This window comes from Oryx dammah, unplaced genomic scaffold, assembly GCF_014754425.2.
Source record: "Oryx dammah isolate SB20612 unplaced genomic scaffold, SCBI_Odam_1.1 HiC_scaffold_2, whole genome shotgun sequence".
Taxonomy (NCBI): Eukaryota; Metazoa; Chordata; class Mammalia; order Artiodactyla; family Bovidae; genus Oryx; species Oryx dammah.
The window spans coordinates 8,389,124-8,404,702 of record NW_024070186.1 but is presented as its reverse complement, the minus strand read 5'-3'; the positions used below and the strand labels follow the sequence as shown (position 1 = coordinate 8,404,702).

The 15,579-nt window shown below is 44.7% G+C and overlaps 1 protein-coding gene across 4 annotated transcripts in view; it reads left to right on the top strand.

Annotated features, from left to right (window-relative positions):
* The window catches only part of SIM2 (SIM bHLH transcription factor 2), a 47,060-nt gene that overhangs the window by 11,446 nt on the left and 20,035 nt on the right, over positions 1 to 15,579 (top strand). For all 4 annotated transcript variants that reach the window (XM_040264203.1, XM_040264205.1, XM_040264207.1 and 1 more), the window contains 4 exons: positions 205 to 294; positions 7,549 to 7,657; positions 10,982 to 11,067; positions 14,337 to 14,536. In XM_040264203.1, coding sequence (XP_040120137.1) covers positions 205 to 294; positions 7,549 to 7,657; positions 10,982 to 11,067; positions 14,337 to 14,536 — 485 coding nt within the window. The remainder of the gene's footprint in view (positions 1 to 204; positions 295 to 7,548; positions 7,658 to 10,981; positions 11,068 to 14,336; positions 14,537 to 15,579) is intronic.

Genomic DNA, 15,579 nt, shown 5'->3' with positions numbered 1-15,579 from the left:
TTTAAAGTCCTTTAAAAGTATTTGAGAGCCTGGCTGGGGAACGAAACCTAACGTCTGTCTCACGGCTCCAGGACTCCGTTTTTACATTTAACCATATACATTGACTATAATATTTTATACATTGCTCCATCCCAGTGACCGTATGATGACCAGCTTTAACTCTAACATCTATAGTCTCTTACCCTGATGCTTTTTCTTTTACAGACTTTGGATGGATTTGTTTTTGTGGTAGCGTCTGATGGCAAAATCATGTATATTTCGGAAACAGCTTCTGTACATTTAGGCTTGTCCCAGGTGGGTATCATCTATGTACAATTAAAATTTTATGTACAATTAAAATAATAAATTAAGCGTTGGCGGATCTTGACAGCCTTGAAAATGAGTCTGTCGAAGAGTCTGCTTTTGTGTATGAACCTAATCCAAAATTGCAAAATCGTTCTTTTTTTTCCCGCCGACAGGCTAGGTTTTTCTTCTCCGTGTTACATTTCACTTTTCCACTTTCTTTTTCCTTTGGGGCTAATGCCTAGTAATATCTTTGCAACAGTCAGCTTTGTCTGTTAGCCTGGACTCTGCTTATACTGTAAAGCTCTCTGCCACTAACAAGAACTTCACAAAGGGAGATTTTTCAGGGCACGCTTGATGGTCTACATGTGGTATTGTGAGTTGCTATGAAAGAGAGAGGCAAGCTGATGTAGAACACGGATTTTATGCAGAATGTGCTTTGGGGAGAGAGAAAAGGGGGGTAGATTTATGAGTGTTCACATGGAATTCAGGGTAATTTTTCCTGAGTTTTTCCAGTTCAGTGGTCGTTTCAGTAAAGCATTTTATATGCTTGTGATAGAAACTCATAAAACTCAGTTTACTACTGTTTTTTTGCACAGCAAGGTCCTGGTTTCTTTAGAACATTTGAATATTACCGATTTTCCTGGAGCCCTCTTCTAAAAAGGAGGTCGTTCCCTAGAGGAGAGAGGGGCACTCGGTTTTATCTGTCCCGTCAAGCCAAGGGTTTGGTGGAGGATTTTGGCTGCTGTCTGGGCTGTGGCCAGTCTGGATGGCGGGGGAGTCTGCTGATGGTTGCCCATTCACATTTCTGATTTAACAAGCCTGGATCATGGTTCTAAGAGTCACACTGTTTAATACATGCAGGGGCTAAATGTTTCTTTACATTGTGAGTGACCGGAGTGCTTTTTTTCATTACAACTGAAGACACACCAGAATTAATTAGATACAGGAAATAGGCTCCCAAGAGGCAGATGAATAATCTGTGTTGCACCACTCTCCTGTAGTTAAGCCAAAGTAAAACATGCCAATTAAAGTGGCTTGAGTTTTCTCATTGAAAAACAGAATTACCAATTTGGAAACCTGCATCTGGTATATTCTTTTTTTTTCTTCTGCCAAGATGTTTCTTAAACTTTCCATTTGTTTACAGCCTTCTTTCCCAGTGGATGTCCATCCTTACCCAGGTCCAAGGGGGTTTCTGTGCCTGTGTATTTCTTCTGCAGAGTCTTCTAAAATGAATCACGTATTAAAATTGTCCAGTATTTTCTGTTCTCTTCCTCTTCTCTTCTTTTATGATACCAGGCCTCCCAGATAAGATTTAATAAGGTTTGACTCTTCCACCTATGTGACTCATGGGATTAGTGTACTGGTAGAATGGGAAACAACTGAAGCCACTTAGCAGCAGCAGCAGCAGCAGAATGGGAAACACTATCGGAAATACGAAGTTTTCTCTTTTTATCTTTTCCAGGGTTGTTATTCTCTGAATTTTCACCTTATTAATCTCTGAATGGTTAGAATTATTTAAGACCCTTTAGTTGGACCTGGCCTGGTTTCTACTCCTGACTTGATCTTTGGCTGAGTGCCCTTGATCAAATTTCTTAACTTTTTAAATGTAACTTATAATAACTTTTGATTAGCCTTGTAATAATGTCACAAACAAGACAGAACGTTTCACATACTTTTTTAAAATTTACTTTTAATCGAAGAATAATTGCTTTACAGTGTTGTGCTGATTTTTTCGTATAATGTGAATCAGCCATAAGTATACATGTCACCTCCCCCTTGAACCTCCCTCCCACTCCCACCCATTTTGCATACTTTAAAAATGACTGGCCAAATATACTTTAAAGTGGGTAGAATCACTTTAATTGAACATTAAATTCAGATCTGAGCTCCCTAGCAGCCAGAGCAAAAAAGGAAATGTATTTAGTTTTATGGTTTTCATTGTGTGATAAGGGTTGGCAGTTGATCTCTCTGAACCATAACTTAAATAAGAAAGTAACGCCTACTGTGCTGCTGCTTTAGAATCATGGTGAAAATCATACCAAAGGCCCATCTTGGGTGATTTATAAACTATAGGGAGCTACACAGAAGCCAAGCAGTATCACAGCTAGAACTGCACTTCAATAAGCATCCTTTGGTGGGCACATATTAGGGACACTTAGTCATGGGAAATGTCCTGACACATCATAAGGCTCTGTGTACATACCAGGGCATTCCAGTTCATTCCATCAGGCTGTTCTGTCTGGCATCTTATATCCTTCTGTCATTTTTCTCTTTTCATGTGGGAAATAAAAATGATTGCTTTTGAACATGATAATTAAAAATGACCAAAATACTGGCTAGGTAACATATATAGCTCGTGTTCATGATAAACGCCACAAATGGAAATCTAATCAGAATCACAATTTAAACTATATTTCCTCTCAGTCCTAATGCAGACATAAAAGTTTGTATATCATAATTTTGAAAGGGGAGGGAGTTACACACTACCATTTTCCAAGAAAGCTGTAGAGATGCCTTTTGTCTGTACGTTGCCCAGAGAAGTGTCCTTTTCAAGTAAGTCAAACTGACCATCTCTGAGCCTGGCTGATTTTTTTCTGATCTCCTGGCAGGACTATCCCAGTGTCAGCCTCCAGCTACAAAAACACTTTCCCGGCGACGTCTGGGGAGTGTTTCATGGTGAACTGTTTAAATAAGCAACAACAAACTTTCCCCTCAAATCTACCTCCTGTTCACGATTAACTCTGCAGAAGGAAATCTAGGCCGAATCACAAAGTATATTTTTTAATGTCTTCTTAAATAGTAAAATAAGGTATTGAAAAGAATGTCAAACACCCAACTTCTCTTTAAAAAAATGTTTGCACCTTTTGGATTATTTTTATTAGTGGTAACAAGTCAGACAAATATATCAAACATGAAAACTTAAATTAAAATAGGCCTCAAGATTTTTTAAATCACCAGAGATAAAAGTGTTGATATAATTTTACCCACTAGTCAAGAGTAACCTTTTAAAAAGGTTTTCTGATGAATAAGGGTGATAATAGCTTATATTTACACTACGCCCTCTGTGTTCCCAGAAATTTCAGTTACTCTAAAAAATAATATCTCTTTAAGTAATGACTCTTTCACCTTAATTTGGGGGTTAAAGTCTATGTTAGCAGCTTCTAGGAAACATAAACTCCTAGGTTTGCCATAATTGTGTGATAATTCATAGCAAAGTGGTTTTTTTTTTAAATCTACACTATCTAAATAACTCTGAATTATCTGAGAGTATAAAAATGACTCTTTATGTGTTAATAAACCCATCCCAGTTCAAAGCCTTTTATTGAACTTTTTTAAAAGCACGTATTGGAGTAAGTGTACTTCATTTGGCAGAGTTTATTCATTTATTTTTGCTTTTGAATTAGTAAACGTGGCCATCCTTGCTATCAGACTTTGGTACCAAAAAAAATGACAGAAAGAACCCCAAAATTCAAATTATTTCCTCAGCCCATAATTCAAGCGCTGGGGGGGGGAAAGTCAGGCTTCGACTTGTAAATTCTATTTGGTATATGCCACACTCATAATCCAAAATAATTCGTGAAGACAAACTTACATTTGCTCAGAAGAGGTAGAGTTGAGGCAGCACTCTTTATCCACCAAGTTTATTAAATGATTTAGTTTCATGGTTTTTTTTATTAATTAACTTACATTTGAAGCAGGAAAAAAGCCTTGCATACCTGCTGTGTATTTTTTCAAACATTTTAAAGTATCCTTGTGGTTTAAATTTCCTTACCAAAGTTGCATATGGTATATAACATCTAGGTAACTAACATGCATTCTCACATAACAGATACTTATGAAATAGCCGTTCACGAGCTACATAAAGGAAACTGTAATATTTGAGAGTGTGCCGGAAGCACAACTGTAAAAATAACCATGGTGTTGTTTGGAGCCATAAGACTTAATCCTTTCACTTTCGAAATAAAGAGAAAGAACAGCGTTTAATGTTTGTTGACATAACTTGAACTCTGAAACCCAAACCATTTTATTTTAAAATGCTTAATTTACCATAGTCAGCAAAACAGCCAAAGCAGAGCAATGTGTATTTCCAGAGTACTGGGTGAGTTTCCCCTCCGACCCAGAATATATCCATTTAGTGCTGTATTTATCATATGTAGTTCTCTTGGCAGGAAGAAAAGCTATTCAGCAAAACATAAAAAAGCTCTTAGTAGGAAAGCAATTCATTTTGTAGTTAGCTGGGTTTTACAAATACTAAAATATCACATTGAGGGTCTGTTTTAATAAGGTTGATGTATGAGAGCTGGGAGTTTTATAGAGACAACCATATTTTTTTTTTTTTTCTGGTGAGGTAGTCACATTTCTTTCAACATTCAAAAGCACGAATAGGTATCTCAATACAGGAAACACCATGTCAACCATAATTTTGAGTCAAGGTCAGCACTGTTTTATCATTCCCAAATTTGTTCTTTAAAAACATTTCCGTGATTTGAAGACTGTTTTACTTCCTAGACAGCCTTAGAGGTTTATCACAAACCTGAGTGTACAGAAAACCAAGCTTTTTCATTCATGGACTGCACTCTTCTCATTCTCCAAAGGCAAGTGATGAGAACAGGCTCTTTGGGAACAGATGAAGCTACTTCAGGGATTAAAACACAAATCAAATCCCTATGAGCCCAGATGCAAGTCTTTTTGCAAATGTATGAAGATGTTTCTCTACAAAGACATCAGTTACTTTTTTCTAAAAACAAACTCCAAGCAAACCAGAGTTGTCATTTTTCTCTAAAAACCCGGGTTAAGGGAGAAACGATAGGCTAACACACACACATGCTATTTATTTTTTCATTTTTAAAAATAAGCCACTGGAATTGTGAGTCCATTAAAGAAGAAAATAGCTTTCTTATTGATTAGCCTCCATTATTCTCCACCTGACAGAATCTCTAGGGCTGCCCTCAGGAAACAGCTGACTTGCGTGTTGCTGGTTTGTTTAAACTTTTTTAAAGATTAACAGGACTGACTTGAAGGATATTTCATTTTTACTCTTTTATTTTTAATGAAATCATGTACTAACTTTTAAAAAATAAAACTTGGCACAGAGTAGGTTCTTGTCCTTTTTTTAATATCTGTGGCTGTGCTGGCTCTTAGTTGCGGCATACAGGATCTTTAGTTGAAGCATGTGGGATCTAGCTCCCCATCAGGAAATCGAACCCAGGCCCCCTGCACTGGGAGCTTGGAGTCTTAGCCACTGGACCACCAGAGAAGGCCCTGACAGAGTACCTTTCTACATAGGCAGATATCCATTTGGGTCATCAGGAAAGTGCCAGGTTGGGGAGATAGAGAGGGAGGGTTTCTGTAAGCAGATTCTCTCTATTGGTCTATATAATATTGGGGAAAACATTCCATGAATAATACAGAAAGTAGAACTGAGAAAACCAAGAATACTTAGTTAGCTGGGACCAGCTTAGTTAGCAGGAACCCAAGATTACTTATCGGACCAGAAACGTAATTTTTTCTGAATAAACAGACAACTCTTAAACATCTTAACACAATGGAGAAAGTGGGTGGGAAGAGTGGGATGAACCTCTTTACCTCTCTGTGGCCCCCTAGCCTGATGATGGCCTTGACCCTGGTTTGGAACGGTAGCTCCTGGGAGAACCTCTCCTTTAAACCACTTGCTGGGGCTGCACAAGGGGGCCCCGTCAAGGCTCCCCTTTTTCAGAAGGTCTCTGCTCTGATTAAGAACAGCCACGAAGGGGTGGTTGGGACAAGCCTGCCTTTGCTCTCAGATGGTGCCCTCTCCCCTGGGAGCAGGGCTGAGAAGGTTTCTCAGACCCACCTAAGGTTCTGTGCCACCCAAAGGCAGTTCCTCACCTCTCCGCGTCTTCCCGCACTGGGCTGTTGGGCTCCCACTGGCTGTAGTAGAAGTACCACCACCGCCCCAGGGGCCCTGACCGATACCAGGTGCGTTGATTCGCTAACCTGGCCTGCACTGTCGATCTCTGAAAGAGAATCCACCACAACTGCTCGGAAGGCTGCACTGTTGGTGGTAGCTTTCGGAACATTCTACTCTACGGCCCATCTTCTGACGGGAGAGCGGGCCCAGGTCCTGAGGATCTCTGTCATCCCCTATCGTGACACTTGTGTTTGGGAGAACAATCCAGAAGTTCTCAAGGTTAGGATCTGTGAGTCATCTCCAGGGACCTCTGTGGAGAGACGGTGACTGTGGTACTTTCCTAGGGAGGCCCATGCCTAAATGCAAAAAGCCGAGTCTGGTCCAGCAGGGACATGGCCTCCAGGCCTGCGTGGGCTCCTCTGTGGGGTGTGTCTGGAAGTAGGTGGTATGTGAATATCGGGAGCAGCCCTCAGGTCATGTGGCTCACTGGAGTGGTCCACCTGCTCCCAGCGGTCACTCAGCCAGCCAGCCATACCCACAAGTGGGAGCCAGGGGTTAACACAGTGACCCTGGACCGGACGCATTTCTGGCCATGTAAAAGAGGCCTGGCAGTGCTCCCAGGGGAAGGACCTTGTTGGGGAGAGTTGTCCTTAATCAAAGGGAGCCCCCAAGTTTCCCCTCTCAGCCCCTGAGGGCAGGAGCTGTCTGCTCTGGACGTGTCCTGGCCACCCATTCCCGAGGGCAGCAGGTCAAGGATGGGCCTGGCTCCAGTCTGATTTTTATTTTTATTTTTTCAAGATTGATTGATTTATTTTGTTTCTGGCCATGCTGGGTCTCATTGCTGTGTGCAGGCTTCTTGCTGCAGTATCTTCTCTTGATGTGGAGAACAGTCTCTAGAGCACCCGCTCAGTAGTTGTGGGCTTAGTTGCTCTGAGGCATGTGGGATCTTCCCAGACCAAGGATCAAACCTGTGTCCCCTGCATTGGCAAAAAGTTTCTTAACCTCTGGACCACCAGGGAAGCCCCTTCAGTCTGATTTAAGGCACCTCCCGTGTGAAGGATACTGCCCAGGCTGGGAGGGTCCCCTGATCCATGGCGCACCTTTTCCATCCTTCATTCCACTTCCTCCTGCTCAGGACTATCCTGGCCCTGTTGGGAGACAGTTGAGCGCTGATTGAAAAAACGTTTCTGTTGGGGGGGGGGCCGGGGTGGGGCCCCCCCGGGGCGGGAAGGGAGTGGGTTGTAAGCAGAGATCAAGGTCCTGCTTCTCCCTGGAGGGTGCACACCTGTGATACAACTTCACCTTCTCCCTCCCTACCTCCCCAAAGTCCTAGAGAAGATTCCTGACCCTTCCCCCATTCCTTTCCATGGCAGGTGGAGCTCACGGGCAACAGCATTTATGAGTATATCCATCCTTCGGACCATGATGAGATGACGGCTGTCCTGGCAGCCCACCAGCCTCTTCACCATCACTTGCTCCAAGGTATTTCCCTGAGACAAAAAGAAACCAGAATGAATGCCAGATGATGCTCTTTGTCATGACCTAAGGGCTTTGTTTCCCACGCTGCCCATCCAGGGTCCCTCCAGCAAACATGCAGCGTCCACCGAGTAGGGGGTTGCTTTTATGCCTCTGTCCTTTAAAGCAATACTGCGGATCTCCTTTCATGTGCCGGAGACTGTGAGAGGTGCAGAGCAGGAGACAGAGAAGAGTGGTCCAAACCTTCCCTCCTAAGGTGCTCCTGGTTTAGAATGCCAACAACCCAGGTCTAGATCTGGGCTTCTTAACCACAGGGTCCGAGGATAAAACTCGGGGAGACCATGAAATTGCATGAGATAATTACATCTATTCCCTATTTAGTTGAGATCTAGCGTTTCCTTTGCTTGTAGACTGTAGACAGCAAGCTATCTTACTATCACTAGTACCTGTGGCTCTGACTATAACAGAAACACAGGTATTTTCACTTCATGTTATAATTGTTGCAGGTATTTAAACATATTGGTTATGCTCACCACTGCTTTGAAATTTCAGGAGTTGTGATTCTGTTGCACGATCTTGTTATTTTATGTGTTAATAAAGTAGCACATTTATAGCCCACTGTGATAAGCACCTTAGAATAGATGTGGCATGGCTGTTCCATGGACAATGTGGAACCAGTCTTCACACAAAAGACTCCTTAATTTACAACTGCTACGCATGCTAGGAAGACACAAAAAGACTTAATCCAAGGGCCCTGGCCTTGTAATTCCTTCCCATGGTCCAATGAGACCAGCCAGTATGCTGACCAATATGTCACTTGTCTGCTTTGGGCTATGGAATTCCAACTCAGCCAAAATTCCGCAGTGAGATAAAATGCCAAAGAAGAAGTGTCAAATGTGATGAGAATGGGGTAGCCAGCCACAGAGGGGAAAACAATGGATTCCATTCTTATTGCTTCCTCCTGGGATGGATCCTTCTAAGGCTAGGAGGAGAGAACACAGACTAGCACTCTCAGTTTTAAAACCGCTTGCAGATCCAGCTCTGTGGCCCTCCTGTTTTAGCCCCAGAAATAGTCACCATGAGTTTACCAAGGATGGACACTGGTAAGCTGGTTTCTGAGATGAGATGGGGCCTTGATTGTAGCTGTGACCTCTGGTACTTAAGTCCTGGGAAATGGTCTGGCTGCATAAATGAACAGGAATACGATTCTAAAGAAGTAATGTCTAACAAAATGAGAGCTAGAAGAGCACGTTGCTGCTGAATCTAGTGCTTTCACTGTGCAGTTGTTTAAAGCTGGACAATGACCGCTGGAATCTTAAGAGAATCCCTCAGAAAGTTGTGTGTGTTTGTTTGTTTTAATTGAAGTATAGCTGGCTCACCATGTTGTGTTAGTTTCAGGTGACAGCAAAGTGATACGGTTTTATATATATTCTTTGTCAGATTCTTTTTCACTACAGGCTTTTACAAGATACTGGATGTGTTGTTTTAAAAATTACAGTGAGTTGATTGCAGGGGAGTGGGCTTTCTGCCATTAGCTCTGGTTTCATTTTACCTTCCATGCTTTTAAAAAGTGTTTGGACAAAGACAGCAAATGAGAGTTGGGATTATGGCGAGACACATCCAGTTTCCCCGTGGGGTTCACATCTGAGGTGAGCCAACAACACAGTAGGAGTGGGTCTGGGAGAGGTGGGGTCTGTGTGGGACTCATTTCCACAGCCAACCAAGTGTTCAGGCTTTGAGGTTCACTAGCGGTTAGTTTTCTCCCCGATTTCTTATCTTCAGAGTTATTTTTTTGCGTCTGAACTGGCCTCATTGTTTTATGGTAATTGTGTGAGACGTGGGGCTCTTTCCAAAACTGTGTAATTCCTGGGGGGTGATGGTTTTTGTACCTGAGCGTGGAAACGTGACAGACTAGCCGCCACGTTAAAGGAAAGCTCCCCGGCCCCAGCCTGGGCGGAGGAATTATGGGTAAACGTGAAAGCCCCGCCCACTGGGGGAGTCAGGGCCTCTGAGGCGACTGGGAGGGGCACAAGGCATTCCATTCCCTGTGGTAACCTTTCTTTAAAAATTAATTTATTAACCACCACCAAATGGCTGTTTATTTAGAGTGGAATGATCTCGCTCTCACCTGGGGCGAGGACGCTCTACCGTCCGTGCCCAGAGAGCTGATGTCCGCTCAGTAAGGCGGAGGGTGTTTTCTCAGGTTGTTTAGTCACCTCAGTCGTCTCCGACTCTTTGCGACCCCATGGACTGTAGCCCGCCAGGCTCCTCCATCCATGGGATTTCCCAGGCAAGAATCCTGGAGTGGGTAGCCATTTCCTTCTCCAGGAGATCTTCCCAACGCAGGGATCGAACCCACGTCTCCTGTTTTGGCAGATGGATTCTTTGCCACTGAGCCACATGGAAAGGCCGTTTTCTTGGGGGATGTCTGCATTTGCAGTAGTGATGTGGAGATTTGTGTGTGAGGGCTTGGAAGGGAATGAAGGAAAGGCTTGGCCAGCCAGAGAAGGAGTGGGCGGGGAGCGGGATCCACCCAGTGCTGTAACTCAGGGTGAACGCTTTGATCAGGCCCAGTGGGTCCACTGGGCCCTGTGCCCAGTCCCATGTGGCTGGGCAGTCCTGGTGCCCATGGCCATGGGCACACTGGTGGGAGGCACGCTGGGGCTGGCTCCCTCTGCCAGAGAAAGGCCTGCATTTCTGAGTCCTGAGTTAGATGGGGGAAGTCAGGTGCTTCTAAGCTACCAGGCAGGCACAGCACCTGCCTGGGGCTGGCCAAGGCAATTCTCCAGGTGCCAGGCCTCTACATAGCTGCCACAGGGGACCATGGGCAGGTTGAGCTGGGCAGGGTCCCTACACAGAGATTCTCACCTTGGCCCCAGGCTGGTGTTTCCCAGGTTCTTGGTATGGCCATGTTTCCGGAGCACATGGAAGCCACACAGGGACAGGTGAGTCTCCTCAACCCATTGGAGGCCTGAAAGTGAAAGTGTTAGTCTCTCAGTCATGTCCGACTGTTTGTGACCCCATGGACTGTGTAACCTGGCAGGCTCCTCTGTCCATGGAATTCTCCAGGCAGGATCCCTTCTCCAAGGGATCCTCCCAACCCAGGGATCAAACCTGGTTCTCCCGCATTGCAGGTGGATTCTTTACCTTCTGAGCCACCACCCAGGGCCGGGTCACCAGCAAAAATGCTCTGGCTGGGGGTCTGGGCAGCCCTGAGCGGAGGACTCTAGCTGCTGGATCCGGCCCTGAGGGTTTATTGAGAGCCTGGAGATGAAGTCAGGGAAAGCATTGTGGGACAGTTTGCCAATCTAACCTCCTGCCTGCTTTCAGAGTATGAGATCGAGAGGTCATTCTTTCTTCGAATGAAGTGCGTCTTGGCGAAAAGAAACGCTGGCTTGACATGCAGTGGATACAAGGTACCCAGCCTCGGGGCTCACAGGTGGAGAGCGGTTGGTTGCGGGTCTTCACTGTGCTCTGTGTTTGCTTCACAGTCAGGAATATCTGCAGACGGGAAGGTGGGGGGACCCAAGCGTTCTATACCGCCTAATGTAGAACTTTCTAGGGACACCACTCATAGCAAAAGCTGGCGTTTTACAAGGATGTCCCAGACAGGCTGGATTGCGTTGTCTGAGACCAGGAATACGTGGGGCTAAGGGTAATATTCGACTTTGGCGCCTGCAGGCTCTACTCTGCACACAGGGCAGTCCCTCTAGAGTAGCCACACCTAGACCTTGTCCTGCCGCAGAGAAAAGGATCCTAAGCCCATCACTCTGGAGCGAAAGGTGGACAGGAGCCTTTTTATTTTTTCACGCTTTTCACTTTGTATTGAGGTGTAGCCAGTTAACGATATTAAGAGAGTTTCAGGTGAGCCAGCAAAGTGACTCAGCCATTTGTATACATGTATCCCTTCTCCCCTAGATTCCTCTCCCATCCAGGCGGCCACGTGACACTGAGCAGAATTCCCTGTGTTGTACAGTAGGACCTTATTGATTATCCATTTTAAATATGGCAGTGTGTACATGTCATCCCAAACTCCCTAACTGTCCCTTCAGAAAGGAACCTTTTTGCAGGAGAATTTGTATAAAAGGAGGGAGGGGTGAAGTGAAAAAAGAGGGGATGGTTTTGTGCCTTTGTCCTCTCTTTCTGGAATACCCTTCTCCCCTCCTCTCCATCCCAGGGTCTGCCTTTCCCCAGCCTCTCCTCAGCCCCCTCCTTTGAGCCTCACTCCTAGCTCCTCCCTTTGACCTTCACCTCATGTTTATTTCATAATCTGGGAAGTGAGTTTCATATCTGCTGTCCCAGAACCCCAGCCTCAGAGATGGGAGCCTCCAGCACTGCTCTACACACAGTAGCTATTCTTCTGGAGACTTGGGTCCTGAGATGTTTCTGACTCTTATTACCCATCCGATTGGCTCATCTTAAGTAAAACCCATCACCCACCTTGTCCTCAATTTCTTCATCAGTAAAATGGGAGAATAGGTTTCATGGGTAAGGTTTGTTCCAGCTCCAAAGACTGAGTGCATTTGGGAATACTGAAGGAAAGTTTTTGAAAAGAGAATATTTTAGCTGCTCATCACTACTGTTAGGATGATCTTGAGCCTTTCAAGATTTTACTGACTGTAACTTATGTAAATGCTTCCAATATTGAGGTTTAAAGCTGTGCACATGTTTCTGTTTGACATCTGCAACTCGATAAACACTTTCTTGTATATGGTTCTTGGCTAGAACAGTTGTTAATAGCAGGGTTTCTATATAGCCACTGAATTTTTGCTTATTGTTGTTGTGTAGTCACTCAGTCATGTCTGACTGTGACCCCATGGACTACAGCACGCCAGGCTTCCCTGTCCTTCATTATCTCCCAGAGTTTGTTTAAATTCACATCCATTGAGTTGGTGATGCCATCCAACCGTCTTCCTCTGTCGCACCCTTCTCCTCCTGCCCTCTATCTTTCCCAGCATCAGGGTCTTTTCCAGTGAGCTGGCTCTTCACATCAGGTGCCCAAAGTATTGGAACTTCAGCTTCAGTATCAGTCCTTTCAATGAATATTTGGTGTTGATTTCCTTTAGGATTGACTGGTTTGACCTTGCTGTCCAAGGGACTCTCAAGAGTCTTCTCCAGCACCACAGTTCTAAAGCATCAATTCTTTGGCATGCAACCTTCTTTATGATCCAACTCTCACATCCCTACGTGACTACTGGAAAAACTATAGCTTTGACTATATGGACCTTTGTCAGCAAAGTGGTGTCTCTGGTTTTTAATATGCTGTCTAGGTTTATCATAGCTTTTCTTCCAAGAAACAACCATCTTTTTTTGCTTACTACCAGTAGATAAAATCTTAAATTATAAATAAAGTAAATAGGGACTTCCTTGATGGTCCAGTAGTTAAGAATCCATCTTCCAGTACAGGGGATGCAGGTTTGATTCCTGGTCAGGAAACTAAGATCTCACATGCTGTGGGGCAACTAAACCAACATGCCACAACTAAGACCCAACACAGCCAAATAAATAAATATTTCCAAAAAATAAATAAGGTAAAATTTAAAATGAGGACTTTTTACCCTGAAAGAATTCTTCATTTACTGGAGTGATATAGTTTGTCAAATGATATCCCTGTCAAGTTAACAGTTGCCAAGTTCATCCTCATCAGGGGGTGATAAGCATAAGAATCATGACTGAAGTAAACATTATGGAACAAAAGGTTCAGTTGTCGCTAAGTCATGTCCAACTCTTTGCAGCCCCATGGACTACAGCACACCAGGCTTCCCTGTCCATCACCAGCTCCCAGAGCTTGCTCAGACTCATGTCCATCAAGTCAGTGATGCCATCCAACCATCTCATCGTCTGTCATCCCCTTCTCCTCCCGCCTTCAATCTTTCCCAGAATCAGGACCTTTTCCAATGAGTCAGTTCTCATCAGGTGGTCAAAGTATTGGCGCTTCAGCTTCAGCATCAATCCTTCCAATAATATTCAGGACTGGTTTCCTTTAGGATGGACTGGTTGGATCTCCTTGCAGTCCAAGAGACTCCCAAGAGTCTTCTCCAATACCACAGTTCAAAAGCATCAATTCTTCGGTGCTCAGCTTTCTTTACAGTCCAACTCTCACATCCATACATAACTACTGGAGAAACCATAGCTTCCCAAAATATCTTTGTGTGCCATCTAATTGCAACTTGGCCCTGAGTTGAAATGAAAGTGCTAGACACTCAGTTGTGTCTGACTCTGCAACTCCATGGACTGTAATCTGCCAGGCTCCTCTGTTCATGAACTTCTCCAGGTGAAAATACTGGAGTGAGTTGTCATTTCCTTCTCCAGGAGATCTTCCCGACCCAGGGATCAAACCCGGGTCTTCTGCGTTGCAGGTGGATTCTTTACCATCTGAGCCATGAGGGAAACCTGTTAATTTGCCTAAATCCACTTTGCAGTGCATTAGAGTCCCCTCTTGTGGAGTTACCTAAGCATAGTCAATTGCATAAGACAACCCTTATATTTAATTATTATCTCTTAGGAGATATTACCTCCTAAGAAAGAAGCAGAGTTCATTTCTTCCAAGCAGTGAATCGGGCATCTGTCAGCATGGGGCTCAGTTGAGGGTGGGCTTGGGGATATTCCAGCTCGTTCCCAGAAAGCAAGCAGGCCCAGAGTCAGGAAGAGTGGGTATGAGGCTGACCCTGCCTCTCTTTCCCAGGTCATCCATTGCAGTGGCTACTTGAAGATCAGGCAGTATATGCTGGACATGTCCCTGTACGACTCGTGCTACCAGATCGTGGGGCTGGTGGCTGTGGGCCAGTCGCTGCCGCCCAGCGCCATCACTGAGATCAAGCTGCACAGCAACATGTTCATGTTCAGGGCCAGCCTCGACCTGAAGCTGATATTCTTGGATTCCAGGTGAGTCTGGCACCTGCTGTAGCAGAGTTCTGGAAGATTCTGATGTTGGAAACTGGATGCTGGAAGCTACACTATTAAACCAAAATGTAACAAGCAGTAAGCCGTACTAAGAATGCAAATTAGAAAGAGATTTAGTGAAATAAAGTCAAGAATTGAAAGAATTAGTATCAACCTTAATATTCAGGAGTGACTGGCTTCTCCAGCTTATAGGTACTTGGTTTATTTGTTTATATGTTCATTATCTCACTGGAGTTTGAACTGGAAGTACGTATTGTAGGCAACAGCCTTTTTTGCAGGCCCATGATGTCAGGATTCTGCCTCATATCTCCGTCAAGTTGGTAGGATGTTAAAACAAACAGAAAGTTTCCATTCTGAGTGGTGTGTGTTGCGGGAGGCCTTCCAGCTCCAGCTGGCGGGAAGCCAGGCTCTGACGGTCACCACAGGATGGGGCAGCAGGCAGAGAGGTCACCTTTGCCGGGGGAGAACTGTGGGCTCAGCCCCACAGGCAGCTTTCGGGGCCTGGGCTGGGAGGCTGCCTCCAGTGGATGGGGAGGGGCGCTACAGCCGCCAGACTGTTTGCCACTGGGCAGAGCCCGGCAATTTGAGAATCTCTTCTCAGAGAGAGGAGGGAAGGCAGACAGGGGAAAGGCACTGACCTGTTGTTTTGCTCGGCCTGGGGGAGCCCACTGGCAGGGGGAGGCCTGAGGGGGGCACTCCCTGGGCTTGCGTTTTCTTCATTCACTCAGCTGCCCACATGGCTGTTAGGAAAGATGAAACTAGATGGTAGATGGAAGGTGTTTGTAAAAGGAAAAAACCTGATATACCTGCAAGGTGAGTCATCTTGCTTCCTGGCCTTTTAGATACCTCAGCTGTACAGACAGGAACAAGTGGTCAGAGACCCCACTCCTGACTTTTGGTGTGTGTAGCTGAGCTTTCTTGGAGAAAAATTAATATATATATCACTAGTATGTGTGTGTGTGTATATATATATATATATATATATATGCACATATGGTAATAGTGGTGAAGAACCCCCCTGCCAA